The sequence below is a fragment of the Cetorhinus maximus genome, chromosome 1, assembly GCF_964194155.1.
Source record: "Cetorhinus maximus chromosome 1, sCetMax3.hap1.1, whole genome shotgun sequence".
Taxonomy (NCBI): Eukaryota; Metazoa; Chordata; class Chondrichthyes; order Lamniformes; family Cetorhinidae; genus Cetorhinus; species Cetorhinus maximus.
Genome location: NC_135879.1, coordinates 241,817,228 through 241,838,180, shown reverse-complemented (window position 1 = coordinate 241,838,180; position 20,953 = coordinate 241,817,228). Strand labels below are relative to the sequence as shown.

The 20,953-nt window shown below is 45.6% G+C and overlaps 1 protein-coding gene across 3 annotated transcripts in view; it reads right to left on the bottom strand.

The window, feature by feature from the left end:
* The window catches only part of LOC144688399 (exocyst complex component 6B), a 623,897-nt gene that overhangs the window by 154,795 nt on the left and 448,149 nt on the right, over positions 1 to 20,953 (bottom strand). For all 3 annotated transcript variants that reach the window (XM_078554888.1, XM_078554897.1, XM_078554904.1), the window contains exons 17-18: positions 19,881 to 20,015; positions 16,333 to 16,512 (exon numbers count right to left, since the gene is read on the bottom strand). In XM_078554888.1, the coding sequence (XP_078411014.1) occupies positions 16,333 to 16,512; positions 19,881 to 20,015 (315 nt within the window). The remainder of the gene's footprint in view (positions 1 to 16,332; positions 16,513 to 19,880; positions 20,016 to 20,953) is intronic.

Here is a 20,953-nt window from a genome sequence, read left to right as displayed (position 1 = left end):
TGTAGTTGCCAGTCCTCAGGCACCACCTCTGAGTCTAAGGATGACTGAAAAATTATAGCCAGTGCCTCTGCAATTTCCACTCTCAATACCCTCAGTGTTCTTGGGCGCATCTCAACCCATCCTGGTGCCTATCTAATACCCCTTCCTTGTCAATTTTAAATCCTTCCTGTTTAATTACTTCCTCTTTCACCACAGCCCGGGTAGTGTCTTCTTCCTTGGTAATGACAGATGCAAAGTATTAATTTAGTACCCCTGCCTCTGTGTGTAAATCTCTTTTTTTTTAATTAATTCATGGGATGTGGGCTTCACTAGCTGGGCCAGCATTTATTGCCCACCCATAGTTGCCATTGAGAAGATGGTAGTAAGCTGCCTTCTTGAACTGCTGCAGTCCATGTGGTGTATGTACACCTACAATACTGTTAGGGAGGGAGTTCCAGGATTTTGACCCAGTGACAGTGAAGAAACGGCGATGTGTTTTCAAGTCAGGATGGTAAGTGACTTGGAGGGGAACTTCCAGGTGGTGATGTTCCCAACTATCTGCTGCCCTTGTCCTTCCAGATGGTAGTGGTTGTGGGTTTGGAAGGTGCTGTCTAAGGAGCCTTGGTGAATTCCTGCAGTGCATCCTGTAGATGGTACACACTGCTGCCAGTGTGCATCGGTGATGGAGGAAGTGAATGTTTGTGGATGGGGTGCCAATCAAGCAGGCTGTTTTATCCTGGATGGTGTCAAGCTTCTTGAGTCTTATGGGAGCTGCACTCATCCAAACAAGTGGGGAGTATTCCATCACACTCATGACTTGTGCCTCGTAGATGGTGGACATGCTTTGGGGAGTCAGGAGGTGAGTTACTCGTCGCACGATTCCTAGCCTCTGACCTGGTCTTGTAGTCACAGTATTTATATGGCTAGTCCAGTTCAGTTTCTGGTCAATGGTAACCCTCAGGATGTTGATAGTGGGGGATTCAGAGATGGTAATGGCATTGAATGTCACAGGGTGATAGTTAGATTCTCTCTCGTTAGAGGTGTTGATTACCTGGCACTTGTGTGGCATGAGTGTTACTTGCCACTTGTCAGCCCAAGCCTGGATATTGTCCAGGTCTTGCTGCATTTGGACATGGACTACTTCAGTATCTGAGGAGTCACGAATGGTGCTGAACATTGTGCAATCATCAGCGAACATCCCCATTTCTGACCTAATAATGAAAGGACGGTCATTGATGAAGCAGCTGAAGATGTTTGGGCCTGGGACACTACCCTGAGGAACTCCTGCAGTGATGCCCTGGAGTTGGGATGACTGACCTCCAAGAACCACAAACATCTTCCTTTGTGCCAGGTATGATTCCGACCAGTGGAGAGTTTTCCCCCCGATTCCTATCGATTCCAGTTTTGCTAGGGCTCCTAGGTGCCACATTCGGTCAAACGCATAGCCTTGATGTCAAGGGCAGTCACTCTCACCTCACTTTGGGAATTCAGCTCTTTTGTCCATGTTTGAACCAAGGCTGTAATGAGGTCAGGAGCTGAATGGCCCTGGCGGAACCCAAGTTGAGATTCAGTAAGCAGGTTATTGCTAAGCAAGTGCCGCTTGATTGCACTGTTGATGACCCCTTCCATTACTTTACTGATGATTGAGAGTGGACTGATGGGGCGGTAATTGCCTGGGTTGGATTTGTCCTGCTTTTTGTGTACAGGACATATTTGGGCAATTTTCCACATAACCAGTGTTTTGGCCGTTTGGAACAGTTTGGCTGGGGGCATGGCAAGTTCTGGATCCCTAATCAGCTCTATTCTTCCTTTTAACACCCTTTTACAATTTACATGCTTTTAGGAGACTTTGTGATTGTCTTTTATGTTAGCTGCCAGTATCTTTTCATACTCTCTCTTTGCTTCTCTTGCTTGCTTTTTCACTTCCCCTCTGAACCTTCTATATTTGGCCTGGTTCTCAATTGTATTATCCACCTGACATCTGTCATAAGCTTACTTTTTTCTTTTTCATCTTAATCTCTATCTGTCATCCAGGGAGATTTATTTGCCCTTCCTTTCCCCTTTGAGGGAATATGCCTTGACTATGCACAAACTATCCCTTCTTTGAAGGTAGCCCATTGTTCAGCTACTGTTTTTCCTACAAACTTTTGAATCCAATTTATTTGGCCCAGTTCCATTCTTACTCCATTGAAGTTGGCTTTTCTCCAATTAATTATTCTCACTCTTAGTTGTTCTTTCTCCTTTTCCATAGGCAGCCTAAAACTTCTGATACAATGTTCTCCTACTGACACTTGATCCACTTGGCCCACCTAGTTACCAAGAATAAGCTGTAGCAATGCCTCCCCTCTCGTTGGCCTGAAAACAAGCTGCTCTTGAAAATTTTTGTGAACACACTCTAGGAACTGTTGCCCCTCTCTGCCCTTTGCACTACTTAATATATATCCCAATATACATTTGGATAATTCAAGTCCCCCATTAAAACTACTCTATGGTTCTTCTACCCATCTGGAATTTCCTCCACATTAATTTGCTCCTCGACATCCTTTCCACTAGTTGGTGGCCTACAGACTGCACTGAGCACCTTTTTGAGACTTAGCTCTAGTCATATAGATTCTGTCCTTGGCCCCTCTGGGACATCCTCACTCTCCAGCACTGCAATGCTGTCCTTAATCAATACTGCCACTCCTCTCCCTTTTCTTCCTTTCCTTAATACGTTATCAATCTCAGTCTTGAACATACTCAAAGGCTAAGCATCCACAGCCTTCTGGGATAGAGAATTCCAAAGAATCACAACCCTCTGAGTGTGAGGAAATTTCTCCTCATCTCAATCTTCAATGGCCATTCCTTTCTCCTGAGACTGTGACCCATAGTTCTAGACTCTCCAGCCAGAGGAAACAGCCTCTCAGCAATTATTCTGGCAAACTCTCAAAAGAATTTTAAACATTTCATTGAGATCACCTTACATTCTTCTAAACTCCAGAGTACAGGCAAATGCTACTCAGCTCTCCTCATAGGACAGCCCTCTTATCCCAATGTGGTGAACCTTCAAGGTACCCCTCATAGGCAAGTACTTCCTTCCTTAGACAAGACCACCAAAACTGTGCACACTACTCCAGGTGTAGTCTCATCAACGGCCTATACATGTGCAGCAAAACTTCCTTGCACTTATTGTGCAACCTGCTTGCAATAAAGGCCAACGTACTATGTGTCTCCCTAACTGCTTGCAGTACCTCCACATTAACATTCTGCGATTCATGTACAAGGATGCTCTAATCCCCCTGAATCCCAAGATTTAATACTCTGTCACCTTTTAAAAAAATATTCTGAGTTCCACTCTTCCTGCTAAAGTGTATGAATTCACACTTCCCGATATATTCCATCTATTATATTCCATTCTTGATAGAACAATTAACCAGTTTATTCTTTTTGCCGCATCTTTGTGTCCTGACAGCTTACTTCCCCATCTAGCTTTGGATAGTCAGAAAACGTTTTACTCATTCGTTCAAGGGATGTGGGTTTCGCTGGCAAGGTCAGCATTTATTGGCCAACCCCAAATGCCCCTATGGTGGTGGCGAGCCATCTTGAATCCTTGCAGTTATCCATAGTGCTATTAGGGAGTGAAATTTTGACCTGGCAACAGTGAAGGCAAGAGGACATAGCTTCAAGTCAGGATGGAGTGGCGGTGAACTTGCAGGTGGTAGCATTCCCATGGATCTGCTGTCCTTGTCCTTCGAGGTGGTAAATGTCATAGTTTGGAAGGTGCTGGCAAAGGAGCCTTGATGAGTTGCGATGGTACACACTGCTGCCACTATGCACTGGAGATGGAGGGAGTGAATATTCAAGGAGGCAGATGTGGTGCCAATCAAGCTGGTTGCTTTGTCCTGGATGGTTTTGAGCTTCTTGAGTGTTGTTGGAGCTGCACTCATCCAGGCATGTGGGGAGTATTGCATCACACTCCTGACTCGTGCTTTGTAAATAGTGGACAGGCTTTGGGGAGTTAGTGGGTGAGTTACTCGCCACAGAGTTCTCAGCTTCTGACCTGTTCTTGTTTTCTTTGTATTTACGTGGCTGATTTCCCTAGGATGTTGATTGGGGGGGGTTGTGATTTAGAGATGGTAGTTCCATTGAACGTCAAGGCGAGATAGTTAAGATTCTCTCTTGCTGGAGATGCTCTTTACCTGGGACTAGTGTGGCGTGAAGGTCATTTGCCACTTAACTATCCAAGCCTGAATGTTGTCCAGGTTTTGCTGCATGTGGACATGGAATGCTTCGTTCTCTGAGCAATTGTAAATGGTACTGAACGTTGTGCAATTATCAGTGAACATCCCCAGCTCTGACCTTATGATGGAGGGAAGGTCATTGATGAAGCAGCTGAAGATGCATGGGCCTAGGATACTACCCTGAGGAACTCCTACAGCGATGTTTTAGGACTGAGATGTTTGGCCTCCTTTCCTGAAAGATGTTTGTGAACCAGGTGGGTTTTTTTTATGACAAATCCAGTAGTTGCATGCTCATCACTACTGAAAAGAGCTTTTTCTTCTAGGTTTACTCGATTTAACTGAAGTTAATTCATTGCCTCAGAACGTGGTGGAGGCAGATTCAATTGTGGCTTTCAAAATGGAATTGGATAATTAGTTGAAGAGAAAAAAAAATTTCAGGCCTCCAAGCAAAAGGTGGGGAGGTGAGCTAGCTGAGTTGCTCTTGGAGAGAGCAGGCATGGACAGGAAGGGCCGAAAGGCCGCCATCTGTGCGGTGACCATTCTATGAAATTCCCCTGCTGCCCTGTGGGATTTGAACTCCTGTCTCTGAATCATTAGTTGAAATAATACAGCAGCATAACCACTATGCTACCGTACCCACTAATTTATTACCCCAATTTTATACAGAAAATTGAACATTCCTCCCCCATTCTTTATCTCAATGGCCCTATTGCTGGTGAAGGAGCCAGATTTGGGCACCCTGTCCTCAGGGTTTGTCTTCAAGCTGTGCTTCATATCACACAGCATTCCAAGACTGAAATTAAAGTTAGAGAGGACTGCTTACAACTTGGTGCGGAAGTTGAAGGGTCTGATGTTCTTAAGGCGATGGGCGATTTCTTTTTGTGAAAAACAGAGCGGATGAAGTTAAAAATCGCTTTATAAAGTTGAAAAAAATTGACAAAAAGCAGCTGCAAACTTGAAGTGATAGCGCACAACCTGTAGCTGCACGTGTGTCGCAGCTCCGGCACTTGTGCACAGGTATGTAACATGCACACGTTTACAGTCAGGTCATAGCTGTCAAGCAAAATGGAAATGTCAGTTCCAATTTTTATGAAATCTTTAAACCCCTTCCAATACTTTTTTTGGAAACACTGAAAGGTGAATCACAACATCTGTCTGGGTAATTTTCTGTTCCTGCAATGCCAAACATAATAAAGTTCTGCAGAATTAGAGCACTCGGCGTAAAGGCTGGACCTCTCCTAATCACAGTGCTCCCTGGATAAACAAACACATTGTTTCAAAGTGCAGGGAAGGGGAGGAGGGCACTTTGTCTTCAGAAAATGGCACGCTTGTCAAAACTTTGGACAACTGGCAAATAGTCAAGAAGAGTGAGACCTGCTGGGTCGAAGTGAACTGTTCCTTCGCACAAAGGCGAAGGTTCTGTCGCCAGTGCGTGAGATCATTCTGAGGAAAGTTACGTGTTGGTTGCACCAGTTTGTCTCCTCTCCCTCTCTCAGCACCGCCCTGCTCCTGAAATAGTTCTTCAGTGTATTGAGAGTATTGCTGAGGCAGCACCAGTAATGGCAGGTGTAAATTCTCAGTACATGACCTGCGCACACAACTTTTGGAATCCATTTCTCTAGCTCATTTTCTAGACTAACTGATGTCTTCATGAGACATCCTGCAGTACATCCAGAGAGTTGACAGACTAAAACAACGCCCTCCACAGAAGAAGCAAACTAGAGTACGGCTAGAGAGGTAAACGGAAAAGCTTAGATAAAAGCAAAATACTGTGGATGTTGGAAATCTGAAATAAAAACAGAAAATGATGGAAAAACTCAGCAGGTCTGGCAGCATCTTCTTCAAGAAGAGTCAAACGGACTCGAAACGTTGACTCTGTTTCTCTCTCCATGGGTGCTGCCAGACCTGCTGAGTTTTTCCAGCATTTTCTGTTTTTATTTAAACAGAAAAGCTTGCTGGCTGTTTAGCAACCTTCTGCCACTTCCAAACCCTCGTCTCTCTCCTCCCCTGATGTCTTCTCATGGATGAATCTTTCCTTTATTAGTTTCAGCTGTAACCTAGTGGGTAGCACTTGGGCAGTTGTGGCTTCATGACCCACTCAAGACTTGAATATATTATGCCACCTTTCAGGCAAACCGTGAAAACAGGGTCCCAAATACCCATTCAGGTGGAGGTAAAAGGTGCCATGGCAATATTTGAAGAGCTGAAAAGTTCTCCCTGGTAACCCGAGGCCAATATTTTTCCCTCAGCCATAACACTGACTGCTGTAATTCCCCGTATTACAACAGTGACTACACTTCAGTGACTGGGCATCACTGGCTGGGTCAGGATTTATTGCCCATCCCTAATTGCCCTCGAGAAGGTGATGGTGAGTCGCTGCAGTCGATGTGGTGTAGGTACACCCACAGTGCTGTTAGGGAGGGAGTTCCAGGATTTTGACCCAGTGACAGTGAAGGAATGGCGATATATTTCCAAGTTAGGATGGTGTGTGGCTTGGAGGGAAACTTGCAGGTGGCGGCGTTCCCATCTATCTGCTGCCCTTGTCCTTCCAAATGGTAATGGTCATGGGTTTGCAAGGTGCTGTCCAAGGAGCTTTGGCAGATTGCTGCAGTGCATCTTGTAGATGGTACACATTGCTGCCACTGTGCGTCGGTGGTGGAGGAAGTGGATGTTGAAGGTGGTGGATGGGGTGCCAATCAAGTGGGCTGCTTTGAACTGGATGGTGGTGTTGTGCTTATTGAATGTCGTTGGAGCTGCACTCATCCAGGAAGGTGGAGAGCATTCCATCACACTCCTGACTTGCCTTGTAGATGGTGGACAGGCTTTGGGGAGTCAGGAGGTGAGGTACTCACCACAAAATTCCCAGCCTCTGACATGATCTTCTTTTAACCACAGTATTTATGTGGCTGGTCCAGTTCAGTTCAGTTTCTGGTCACAATGCTAACCAACAGGATGTTGATAGTGGGGGATTCAACAATGGTAATACCATTGACGGTAATGAGGAAATGGTTAGATTCTCTCTTGTTACTTACCACTTGTCAGCCTAAGCCTAAATATTGTCCAGGTCTTGCTGCATGTGGACAGGGACTGCCTCAATATCTGAAGTGTTGCAAATGGTGCTGAACATTGTGCAATCATCAGTGTACATCCCCACTTCTGACCTTATGATGGAGTGAAGGTCATTGATGAAGCAGCTGAGGATGGTTGGGCCTAAGACACTACCCTGAGGAACTCCTGCAGTGACGTCCTGTAACTGAGTTGGTTGACCTTCAACAACCACAACCATCTTCCTTTATGCTAGTTATGACTCCAAGCACCAGAGAGTTTTCCCCCTGATTCCCATTGGCTTAAATTTTGCTGATGCCAAACTTGATCAAATGTGGCCTGGTGTCAAGAGCAGTAATCCTCACATCACCAAACTTCTGGAGTTCAGCTCTCTTATCCATGTTTGGGCCAAGGCTGTAATCAGGCCAGGAGCTGAATGGCTTTGGCAGAACCCAAGCTGGGTGTCTGTGAGCAGGTTATTGCTGAATAAATGCTGCTTGATAGCACTGTCGATGACGTCTTCCGTCACTTTGCTCATGATCGAGAGTAGAGTGATTGGGCAGCAATTGGCTGAGTTGGAATTGTTCTGCTTTTTGTGGACAGGGCATACTTGGGCAATTTTCCATATTGGTGGGTCAATGCCAGCATTGTAGTTGTACTGGAACAGCTTGGCTTGCGGTGCTGCTAGTTCTGGAGCATAAGTCTTCAGTACTATTGCCGGAATGTTGTCAGGGCCCATGGCATTTGCAGCATTTATGGCCCCCTGCACTCTTCATTTAACCTGGATTGATTCCTCCGGATTGATGGTGATGGTAGAGTGGGGTATATGCTGGGCCGTGAGGTTACAGCTTGTGGTTGAATACAATTCTGCTGATACTGATAGCTCACAGCACTTCATGGATGCCCAGTTTTGAGTTGCTTGATCTGTTCGAAATCTATCTCATTTAGCACAGTGGGGGGTGTCACATAATATCGATGGAGAGTATCCTCAATGTGAAGATGGGACTTCATCTCCACGAGGACTGTGCGGTGGTCATTCCACCAATACTGTCATGGACAGGTGTATCTGTGGCAGGTAGTTTGGTGAGGACGAGATCAAGTAGGTTTTTCCTTCCTGTTGGTTCCTTTATCATCTGCCGCAGACCCAGTTTTTATGAAGGTTGAGTATAACTTCTTTGCTTTTGTACTCAATGCCTCGATTTAGCAACCATATGCTTTTTTAACAGACTTCTCAAGTTGTCCTTCCACCTTCAAAGACTTATGTATAAACATCAAACTGTCTCTGTTCTTGCACCACCTTTAACATCGTTCCATCCAGTTTATTTTCTTCTTTTGACCCTGTGCAACAACAGATTTGGCCTGTGTCTGACCCACAGCACTACCCACTCCTCCCAAATTCTTCTCTACAAGGCTATTTAAAAGCCACCCAAGTGAATACTATCTGGAGGCTTGCAATTAGTCTGTACAGTTATGTGCAGATCTGGGTTATTAGTGAAAGCCCTTAAGAGGAGCCTGCTGCATCTAACCCTCTCTCTTCAAATTTCACATCTTTGGAAATCCCAACCGCAGCTTTTGAACAAAACAGCGTGATGATCAGAAGGAAGGATTGGAAAAGCAAACAATTTTAGAGCAGGGTCAGCTTAGCTCGATGGAGCGCTCTTGCCTCTGAGTGGGGTGTGAATCCTATTGTGGGTCTTGAGCCTGTAATCTGTGTTGACGTTTCAATACAGTACAGAGAGAGTGCTGCACTGTTGGAGATGCCTCACTTCAGGTGAAACATAGCACCAGTGCCCCAGGTGGACTATTCAAAAGAGAATTCTCCTGACTGACATTCCTCCCTTTACCAATACCACCAAAAATACGGTTAAGTGCTCTACGTGGGGTGGTACTGTGTGGAAATATTCCAAAATCATTTTTTTTTGGATGTAGGGCATTTAGGGATACAAGAACACAAGAATTGGGAACAGGAGAAGGCTATTCAGCCCCTTGACCCTGCTCTGTAATTCAATTAAATCATGACTGATCTGGTTGTGGTCTCAATTCCACTTTCCTGTCGGTCTCCCATAACCCTTGTCTATCAAAAATCCGTCGAACTGAGCCTTGAATATATTTAACGACCCAGCCTCCACTGCTCTCTGGGGAAGAGAATTCCAAAGAGTAACAACCCTCAGAGGAAACATTTTTCCCATTTCAGTCTTAAAGGAGAGGCCCCTAATTTTTAAACGAATCCTCTAGTTTTAGATTCCCCCACAAGAGAAAACATCCTCTCAGCATCCACCCTGTCAAGTCCCCTCAAGACCGCCTGTTACAAAAAGTTCACCTCTCATTCTTCTAAATTCCAATGAGTATATAGGCCCAATCTGCTCTACCTTTCTTCAAAGATAGCTCCCCTCATCTTGAATTCTTGTGTTCATGTGGGTCGTTTGCGAGATGTGCTAAGTACATCTTCTTCTTTGTGTAAGCTTAGCTCAGTTATTAGCATTCTCACCCGCTCTCTGGAGTTTTAAGACTCACTACAGGCTTGAGCAGATAGATCTCTGAATAAGCAGTGGAATAACTGGCCAGTCCACTCATTTGTTGTTTGTGGGATCTTGCTGTGTGCCAACCGGCTGCCACAAAGCAACCATAACTTCATTTCAGAAATAGTTAATGGGCTGTGAAGCACTTGCTTTGGGACAACCTGTGAAAGGTACAATCTGAATGCAAGTTTGTTCTTTCTTTTAACAGAGCAGTTTTTCAGTGAGTTTGGAACTTTCTAAAGTGTAAACAAAATCTAAAAAAAATCTGTTTTAATTTAAATAAATCTTCATTATTTCCACTTAAATGTTTCCAGTGAATATTTATCAGCCAAGCAACAGAGCTCAAAGCATGATGCTATCCTTGGCCCTACTCCTTTCCCAGTGTAGCCATAGCAGTAGATGATGACTCGTTCTGTAACCCTCCTATTCCTTGTACAATAAAGGGGGCTCTCGACTTCTTCAAGGAGATTCAAGTTTGAGGGCTGAGGAACACATTGACGAACCACCCAGAGGTTGGCAATTAAGTCTCACTCAAGGACCACAAGGGTGGCTGTCACTTGAAATTCTAAGGTCAACTCTTGAAGCAAGAGCAAAGCTGTTTTGAGGTTTAATTAAGAGCTGTCTTGTGCTTCCAACCATTGTCAATAAGGAACTAGTTGAAACTCCTCCCAAACTCATTTCAACAACAACGTGATAATGGCCAGATAACCTGTATTCAGTGACATTGGTTAAGGAATAAATACTGACCAGGACACCAGGAAGAACTCCCATTCTTCTTCAAATAATGCCATGGGGTCTTTTACATCCACATTAAAGGACAGACAGGGTATCCATTTAATGTTTCACCAACAAGACGGCATCTCTCAGTACAGCCCTGGAGTGTCAGCCTGCATTATGGCTCAAGCCTCTGGACTTGAACTGACCATCTCCTGATTTAAAAATGAGATGGCTACCTGCTGAACCACAGCTGACACATTCTAGATCTGAAAGGGGTGCGCTGACCCTCGGCGAATTATTTTAAAAGTATAGAAAGTTTTATTTTTAGATGACAAACTTTCACACTGGCAGTGCTTCACAGCCTTGTGAGCTTCTCAGTAAAGCTTTAGTAGCCCAAGAACAGGAAATTAGAGACTTGGCTCAATATCTGATGGCAACATCAGGACCTCTGATAATGATACATGTCTTCAACGATTTCTCACATAGCAAGACCTCATAAATAGCCATAAGATGAACGGCCGGCCAATCTGTTTTTGGTGGCTTTGGTTGAATGAGATATGTCGGCCAGGATTTCCCCTGCTCACCTTCGGATACTGACATGAAATTCTCCAGTGTTTACCAGTTTAAAATCTCATCCAATACACAGCATCTCTGTCAGTATAGCACCCCTCAGAACTGTCCCTTCGACAATGTACTGCAACTCTCTCTCAATGCTGCCCATCCAACAGCGCAGCATTCCCTCATTACTGCCCCTCCAAAAGCGTAGCACTCCCTCTCTCACTGCCCCTTTGAGAATGCAGCACTCCCTCTCTACCTGCTTCTTTGACAATGCAGTGCAGTGTTTCCTCCAGTGCTGCTCTTTCAACAATACAGCAATCCCTCAGTACACGGGACCATAGAAACATAGGACTTGGAAACAGGGAAAGGCCATTCGGCCCTTCGAGCCTGCTCCACCATTCGATAAGATTATGGCTGATCTGATTGCACTCTCAACTCTACTTTCCTGTCTGCCCCGCCATAACCTTGACTCTTGTCAATCAAAAATCTGTCTAACTCTGCCTTGAATAAATTTAACACTGCTTTCTGGGGAAGAGAATTCCACAGACTAATGACCCTCAGAGAAAAAAATTCTCATCTTCGTCTTAGAAGGGAGCCCTCTTATTCTTAAACTGCAACCCCTAGTTCTACTTTCCCCAACAAGAGGAAATATTCTCCCTGTATCCACCCTATCAAGACCCCTCAGGATCTTATATGTTTCAATAAGATCACCTGTCATTCTTCTAAACTCCAATGGCCATAGGCCCAACCTGCTCAACCTTTTTTCATAACAAATGCCCTTCATCCCAGGAATGAGTCGAGTACTGTAGCTTTGACAGACCAGCGCTCCCTCAGTACTGCCCCTTTGACAATGCAGCGGTCTGTAATGCGCGTCTGACAGACCAGTGCTGCCTCAGCGCTCCCTCAGTACTGCCTGTCTGACAGTGCAGTCTCCTTCCAGTACTGCTCTTCTGACAACAGAGTACTCCCTCAGTATTGCTGCTTTGACAGTGTAGCACTCCCACAATACTGCCCCTCTGACAATGTAGCAGAGCTGAAGCTATCCCGGCAATGGTTGGGCAAGGAAACTCCCATTCTTTTCTGTGCAGGCAGGATGCCTACTACCTGCTTAAACTGTTATGTGATGGATGCCGTCAATCAGGTATGCAAAAATTTTAACAGTCCATCACATATATAGTAATCTTAATCCAGCACAGCACCCATTCATCATGTAGGAAGCACTTGAACAGCCATTGTTTCTCTCAGTTGGTTTAGGGAGGTGCTCTTCAGCAAGCAATAGGATGGTCCCCGAACTAGAAGGGTGATGGTGGAGGCAGAGAAAGAAATAAAATGAGCTAGGACCCCACTAATGAGTGCCTCCAGCTGGAAAGCATGTGTGTGCATGTGCAATCAGGGCAACATTGCATTCATTGGTGATGCACTCCCTTTCCCGCCCCTCCCTCAAATTAAACAGCCAACTGACCACTCAGTCGCACAAATGAAAAAATGCCACGGTACCGAAGTAGTGGAGGGCACATGACACCCATGGAACTAATTGCCAGCATGCACTTAGCAGACAAGGTGTGAAAGAATTGGAGGAAGAGAGGCCAAAAGGAGCCATGGAACCTGATAGTGTGAATCACAGGAACAAGAGCTCCCTACGCACCAGAAAGAGCAGGAAATTCAGACAAGTGCAACTCCCCTTAGAAACAAAAGCAACCTCGATCCTCTCTCCACTGAGTTGAAGTTCAATCTCTTGCCTCCACAAACCTTGCCATTAAAAATAGCTACAATTCTCAAATAAGCGGATGATTTCCCTTGTCAGGCCAGCGTGACCAAACACCCTCCCCACATCCAGGTTCCCGACTCTGTAAACGGGACCAGGAGGAGTGCGCAGCAGGTCAGGATCACTGTGAGGCTGACCAGGAGGAGTATGAAGCAGGTCAGGATCACTATGAAGCAGACTAGAGGAGTGTGAAGCAGGTGAGGATCACTGTGAAGCAGACTGGAGGAGCGTGAAGCAGGTGAGGATCACGGTGGAACAAACCGGGAGGAGTATGATGCAGGTCAGGATCACGGTGAAGCAGATGGGAGGAGTGTGAAGGTGAGGATCACTGTGAAGCACGTCAGGATCACTGTGAAGCAGGTCAGGATCACTGTGAAGCAGACTGGAGGAGCGTGAAACAGGTCAGAATCACTGTGAAGCAGGTCAAGATCACTGTGAAGCAGGTCAGGATCACTGTGAAGCAGATCGGGAGGAGTGTGTAACAGTTCAGGATCACTGTGAAGCAGACTGGGAGGAGTGTGCAGAAGGTCAGGGTCATTGTGAAACAGACTGGAGGACTGTGAGGCAGGTGAAGATCACTGTGAAGCAGGTCAGGATTATGGTGAAGCAGACTGGGAGGAGTGTGAAGCAGGTCAGGGTCACTGTGAAACGGGTCAGGTTCACTGTGAAGTAGACCGGGAGGAGTGTTAAGCAGGTTAGGATCACTGTGAAGCAGGTTGGAGAAGTGTGAAGCAGGTTGGAGGAGTGTGAAGCTGATTGGAGGAGTGTGAAGCTGATTGGTGGAGTGTGAAGCAGGTTGGAAGAGTGTGAAGCAGGTTGGACGAGTGTGAAGCAGACTGGGAGGAGTGTTAAGCAGAGTAGGATCACTGTGAAGCAGGTTGGAGGAGTGTGAAGCAGGAAAGGATCACTGTGAAGCAGACTGGGAGGAGTGTGAACCCAGGATGGTTGAATTGTCCTATGAAGAGAGATTGGGGAAACTGGGCCTGTATTCTCTAGAGTTTCAAAGAATGAGAGATGATCTTGTTGAAACCTACAAAATATTTAAAGGGATAGACAGGGTAGATGCAAGTAAGATGTTTGCCCTGGTTGGTGAGTCTAAAACCAGGGACACAACTAGAAAATCAGAGGGAAGCCACTTAGGACCGAGATGAGGAGAATTTTTTTTGTGAATCTTTGGAATTCTCTACCCTAGGGGGCTGTGGAAGCATAGTCACTGAGTATGTTTAAAGCAGAGATTGACAGATTTCTAAATGCCAGTGACATAGAGGGATATGGGAATAGTTTGGGAAAAAGGCATTGAAGTGGATGATCAGCCATGATCGTATTGAATGGCAGAGTAGGCTGGATGGGCTGAATGGCCTACTCCTGCTCCTATGTCCCTATGTTCCAGACCGGGATCACTGTGAAGCAGACTAGAGACCAACTTCAGAGCTTGAGCAGCAGATGGCGACACTGATGCGCCCATGAGGTTGACAGCTTTAAATGTTGACAGATGTGGTCACCCCGCAGCTCAAGTGTGTGCAGGGAGAGAGTGAATGGGTGCCCGCCAGATAGTCAAGAAGAAAGAGGCAGGTAGTGCAGGAGTCCCCTGAGTGTATCTCATTCCCCATTCTGAATACTGAGGAGAGTCATGGTTCATCTCGGGAGTGCGGCCGGAGCCAAGGTCCTGGCACCACGGATGGCTCAGCTGTATGGGGGACACACAAAAGAGACTGGAAGAGCAATAGTTACAGGAGGGTGGATAGTTAAAGGACGTCCGTGGCTGTAGATGTGAAACCAGGATGTTATGTTGCCTCCACAGTACCAGTGTCAAGGTGTCACTGAACGGCTGCAGAGCACCCTGAGGGGGTACCAACAACAAAGGCAGAAAGAGGGATGTGGTCCTGTAGTCAGAATTTAGGAAGCTAGGTAGAAAGTTAGCAAGCAAGCCTCAAAAGTAGTGATCTCTGGACTACTCCCGGTACCATGTGCGAATAAGAAGATAGAGCAGATGAATGAGTGACTGGAGGGATGGTGCAGGAGGGCTTTAGGTTCTTGGCACTTTGGGATCAGTTCTGGGGGAGAGGGAACCTGTACAGACAAGACAGGTTGCACCTAGAGCCGAGATCAATTGCCTTGCAGGGTGATTTGCTAGTGCAGTTGGGGAGGGTTTAAACTAACCTGGCAGGGGAGTGGGAACCAGGAGGTCAACCAGGGAAGGATACCAAGGTGTAAAGAATTTTGGGAGTACAGATAGCACTACAGTAGGTTCAGCGTAAAGTCTAAATTAGGGTTACGGTGCATGAATGTGAATACACGAGTGTGGTAAGTAGAATTGGTGAGTTGCGGAAGCAGATAGCCGTGTTGATGTGGTGGCGAAAGATCTGGCTCAAAGAAGGGCAGGACTGTGTATTAAATATTCCATACAAAGTATTCAGGAAAGATAGGAAAGAAGGATTGATTAAGGAAAACATTACAATGCTGGAGATAGAGGATGTTCCAGAGGGGTCAAGGACGGAATCTATTTCGTTAGGCCTAAGGAACAAAAAAAGTGCAATTACAATGCTCTCTGTGCTTTATAGGTGACCAACCAGTGGGAAAGATGTAGAGGAACAAATTTGCAAGGACATTACAGAGAAGTGCAAATATTATAGAGTAGTTATAATGGGGGAATTTAATTATCCAAATATATATTAGGACAGTAGTACTGTAAAGAGCAGAGAGGGGCATGAGTTCCAACATTGCGTTCAGGAGAACTTTCTAAAGCAGTATGTTTCCAGTCCGATGAGAGAGGAAGCATTGCTGGACCTGGTTCTTGGAAATGAGGTGGGCCAAGCGGATCAAGTGTCAGTAGGGGAACACTTAAGGGACAGCGATCATTGTATCATAAGGTTTAGGTTGGCTATGGAAAAGGACAAAGAGTAATCCAGAATAAGAATAATTAACTGGGGTGAGGCCAAATTCAGTGGTGTAAGACTGGATTTGGCTCAGATAAATTGGAATCAAAGATTAGCAGGCAAAACTATGTCTGAACAAAGGGCTGCCTTCAAAGAAGAGGTAGTTTGGGCACAGTCAAGGTTTCTTCCCGTGAAAGAGAAAGCTGAGAGAGTGCTGAAATTTCAGAGATGCTGCTTTTTGGTTGAGACATCAAACCGAGACCCCTTCTGTCCCATTGGGTGGAAGTAAAAGATGCCTTGACACTATTTCCATGGGGCCCTGGTCAATATTTATCCCCCAATTAACACCTAGTCCTTTATCCTGCGGGTAAATTGGTTGCTATGTTTCTTACCTTACTACAGTGAATATGGTACAGAAAAACTTAATTAGCTAGACATATGGACATCAGGTGAGGACAGAGCTGAGCTTGGCCCTCCATGATTCAGCTGCCATTTAGGTACACTAGGCCTGTTAGTTTCTGTAGAACCACCTCCCCCCCCCCCCCCAGTAAAAACCAGAATTTCCGCGACAGGAGAGAAGATCAAGAGGTAGGGACATTTTTTTCCTCAAAGAAGAAAGGCATGCAATACGAAATTTAAATGGTTGCACTCACTGGTAAATGTGTGAACACGGCAAAAGTACTGCGCAGGAAAGCAATGAGGTCGACTAAGTAATCGCTGGCGTGGCCGTTGTGCTCTGCTCTCATCCAGTCGTAGTCCGCCAGCTGCAGAAATTGGTCAATCTTCTGATTCAGCTTGGTGTAGATCTCCTCCTCTGCAGCATGTCGACAGTCCTGCACAAAAAACATATGCCACACACACTTTGTCAAACACCACAGCTTACATTTCACATAGACACAGCAACCTAGTGACTTCCAGTAGCTTAGACAATGTTACAACGCAGAAGCGGGCATTTGGCCCATTATGCCTGTGCTTGCTCTGAAAGAGCTGTCCAACTGATTCCGCTAGCCTAGTTTTCTTCCCCACAGGCCTGCAAAGTTCTCCATTTCAAATATTTATCCACCTGGTTTTTGAAAGTTTCTGCTGAATTTGCTTCCACCACCTTGTCGTACAGTGCGTTCCAGATTCAGGGACTGAAAAAAAATCTCAGCTTCCTGGCACCGCCTGCACTCCCCCCCTCCCATCCCCACCATCCTTTCGTCAAATCTGTGTCATCTGGTTCCTAACATTTCTGCCAGTGGAAACAGTTTCCCCTTATTTATTCCATCAAAACTCTTTCTAATTTTGAACACCGCTATTCAGCCTTTCCTTAACCTTTTCTGCTCTAAGGAGAACAATCCCAGCTTCTGTCTTTTTCTCCCTCTAATTCACTATTTTAGGCATGGAATTCTTATGGGGAAAGTATATTAGCCCTACACCCAGGCTTGGGCTGACAAGTGGCAAGTGACATTTGCGTCACACAAGTGTAAGGCAATGACCATCTCCAACAAGAGAGAATCCAACCATTGCCCCTTGATGTTCAATGGCAGTGCCATCACTGAATCCCCAATATCAATATCCTGGGGGTTAGCACTGACCAGAAACTGAACTGGACCAGCCATATAAATACTGTGGCTACAAGAGCAGGCCAGAGACTAGGAATCGTGCGATGAGTAATTCACCTTCTGACTCCCCAAAGCCTGTCCACCATCAACAAGGCACAAGTCAGGAGTGTGATGGAATACTCCCCACTTGCCTGGATGAGTGCAGCTCCCACAACACTCAAGAAGCTTGACACCGTCCAGGACAAAGCAGCCTGCTTGATTGGCACCACATTCACAATGATTCACTCCCTGCACCACTGACGCACAGTAGCAGCAGTGTGTACCATCTACAAGATGCACTGCAGAAATCCACCAATGTTCCTTCGACAGCACCTTCCAAACCCACGACCACTACCATCTAGAGGGACAAAGACAGCAGATAGATGGGAACACCACCACCTGGAAGTTCTCCTCCAAGTCACTCACCACCCTGACTTGGAAATATATCGCCGTTCCTTCACTGTTGCTGGGTCAAAATCCTGGAACTCCCTTCCTAACAGCACTGTGGGCGTACCTACATCACATAGACTGCAGTGGTTCAAGAAGGCAGCTCACCACCACCTTCTCAAGAGCAACTAGGGATGGGCAATAAATGCTGGCCCAGTCAGCGAAGCCCACATCCCATGAATGAGTTAAAAAAGAAAGTATATTAGTTATCAATGAGACCAAGTTAAAGCTAATTTGGGAGTGGGGTTGAGGAGAACAGCCAGGTGCTGAGCACGCAATTTAAGCTGATGCTCCCATGCATTACTGAGGCAGTTGTTTTGGATGAGACTGATGTTCAGTGTGCCTATTGAAGTGGATCTTCGAAGATCCAATGACATTACTGGAAAAAGACTGATATTCCCGAAGTGGGGATCGCTATAATGGTCGACATTTATTGCCATGCCTGGCTCTCTTTGGAAGATGGCGAAGGGCCTTTTAAGTTGCTGCAGTCCATGTGGTGTGGGTGCATCAACAGTGCTGTTCGGAAGGGAGTTCCACTGATCCAGTGACAGTGAAAGAATGGCGATATAGTTCCAAGTCAGGATGGTTTGTGGTTTGGAGGGGAATTTGGAGGTGGTGGTGTTCCCATGCCCCTGTTGCTCTTATCATGGTGGTGGAAATTGTGCATTTGGGGAATGCTGTCAAAGAAGTATTGGTGAGTTGCTGCAGCGTATCCTGTAGATTGTACACACTGCAGCCATGGTCTGCAGGTGGCGGAGCGAGTGCATGTTTAGTTCAAGCAGACTACTTTGTTCTGGACAATATTGAGTTGAATGTTGCTGTTGCTAGACCATCCAGGCAAGTGGAGAAAATTCCATCACATGTTATCATATCTTCCAATATGAGGAAAACTTTACATCCTCATCGATCATTACCTGTCTCATGTTTTTTCATTGGATGCTGCTGACCTGTTGAGCATTGTTTTCTAAGCTTGCTTCAGATTTCCAGCGTCTACAGTATTTTGCTCATTGTCATCGGCTGTCCCTTGATTTGAGGATGACATCTACTCAGGATCGTGAGTTTCTGCCATGGGTCTTCATGTAACGGAACAGGGTGACTCTCAACCCACATATCTTTGGGCACATGGGGCAGGATGTTCCACAAGGTAGTGGGATCCGGAGTGCAAGATTTGCTTCCTTTTCTTTCCTTCTCTGCCACAGCTCTGCCTCATCATTAAGATGTTGGGACTCAAAGCCTATGCAGCTCGATGGGACAAGTTGTCACCATTCTGAATGATTGGTAGCGAGCTCCTCCTAGTCATTCATGTCAATGCTGCCACACTTCAAGCAAAGCTCCAGAGTGTCTTTGAAGTGTTTTCTTCGTCCTCCCCTGGAACAATGGCTGTTTGAGAGTTCCGAGAACAGGCACTGGTGGGGAGATGGTTTTTGGCCATGTGGACACATTGGCCAGTCCATCAAACTTGATTTTACAGGAGTTCTGCCTAAATGCTCGTGGAGATGGCCTCAAGAAAGACACGAGCGTTTGTTCGACAGTCTTCCCACTGAATTCAGAGGATGCAGCAGAGGCATTACTGATGGAATTTTTCCAGTGCTTTTGCACATCATTGACTGTAGTAACCTGGAGTACAGGGTATTACTGTATTAACCAAAGGGAAAGGGTATTACTATAGTAACTGAGAAGCATGGTATTACTCTAGTAATCTGAAGGACACAGTATTACTACAGAAACTGAGTGGCAAAATATTCTAATAAGATAGGATAAAGTAATCTGAGGGCTGCAGTATTACTATAATAACTAAGGGGGTGGTACCAGAGAGGCAAGCATAACTACAATGACATCAGCAGGATGATATTAAGACAAAAGCAAAATATTCCAGATTCTGGAAATCTGAAATAAAAACAGAAACCACTGGAAATGCAGATCTGATGAAAGGGGATCAATCTGAAATGTTAACTCTGTTTCTCACTCCATAGATGCTGCGTATTTCCAGTATTTTCTGTTTTTATACAGTATCACAACAGCAACCGGAGGACTACCACATTATTATAATAACATGAGTATTACTGTCCTAACCTGAACAGTAAGGCCATATTGTTGGTAACTTGAGGGAACACATAAGAAATGCTAAAAGACGGAGGAGACAGGCACACATTACAAAGGCTTGCTGTTACCTTGAAGGTGGCTGTACCATACAGCTTGGTGGCATGAATTGTCTCTGGAGGTACATTGGTAATGTTCGTGATGAACTCCTCCAGAAACTTGCAGGATTGCTCCAGATGCGTTGTATTGATGATAATCTGCACAAGCTGCAAAGGGAAGGACAAGGTTAATGGACAATGAACTCTTCCAGGTTACCATCAGAAGCTCCTGTACAATTATGCAGTCCTTCTCTATATGTAACATATAAGTGAACCATAGGAAATTACAGCAGAGAAGGTCTTTTCAATCCATCGCAAGTGGAGTTAAAATAATTTTTCTCATGCAGTGAGTTGTTATGAGCTGGAATGTACTGCATGATAGGGCAGTGGAAGCAGATTGAACAGTAACTTTCAAAAGGAAATTGGATAAATACTTGAAAAGGAGAAAATGGGCAGTTATGGGAAAACAGCATGGGAGATTGGGACTAATTGGCTAACTCTTTCACAGCGACAGCACAAGGCAGGATGGTTTGAATGGCGTCATTCTGTGCAATACGATTCCTACGCAGGTTCTTTGCTAGATCATCCACAAGTAATCCCCCTGTCCTGCACTCTCCTCACATGCCTGTATCTTCCTCTGATTTCCCTTAAAAAAAATTGCAATGATCTCTGCTTCAATCACCCCCGCAGCAAAATATTAGATGCTCTATTATCCCAAAGTCTCTCCTTACTTACCTAGTGACAACACTAAATTCATGACACCCACCATTCTCCAGCCAGAGGGAACAGATTCTGGGTGGGGGGGGGGGGGGTGAAGAGAGGAGGGTGACGGTGCAGGACGGAGTCAGGCAACCCTGAAAGCACAGCATTGGTGGCAGGGTGAGTGCTGAGGCGGACTGGTTAGAAAGCCTGCCTCGGGTCTCTGGGACTTCATCCCATTTGTGTCAGAAGATTTTAGGCTCTCTAGCCTTCACCCCTCCCTAACCCTTATACCTTCCATGCTAACTCAATGCCAACTCATGCCCCGAGCCATTACCCCATACTCTCCATGGCAACTCATGCCACTTCCATGCCCATTCACCAGAATGGGCTATGTACATAACCAA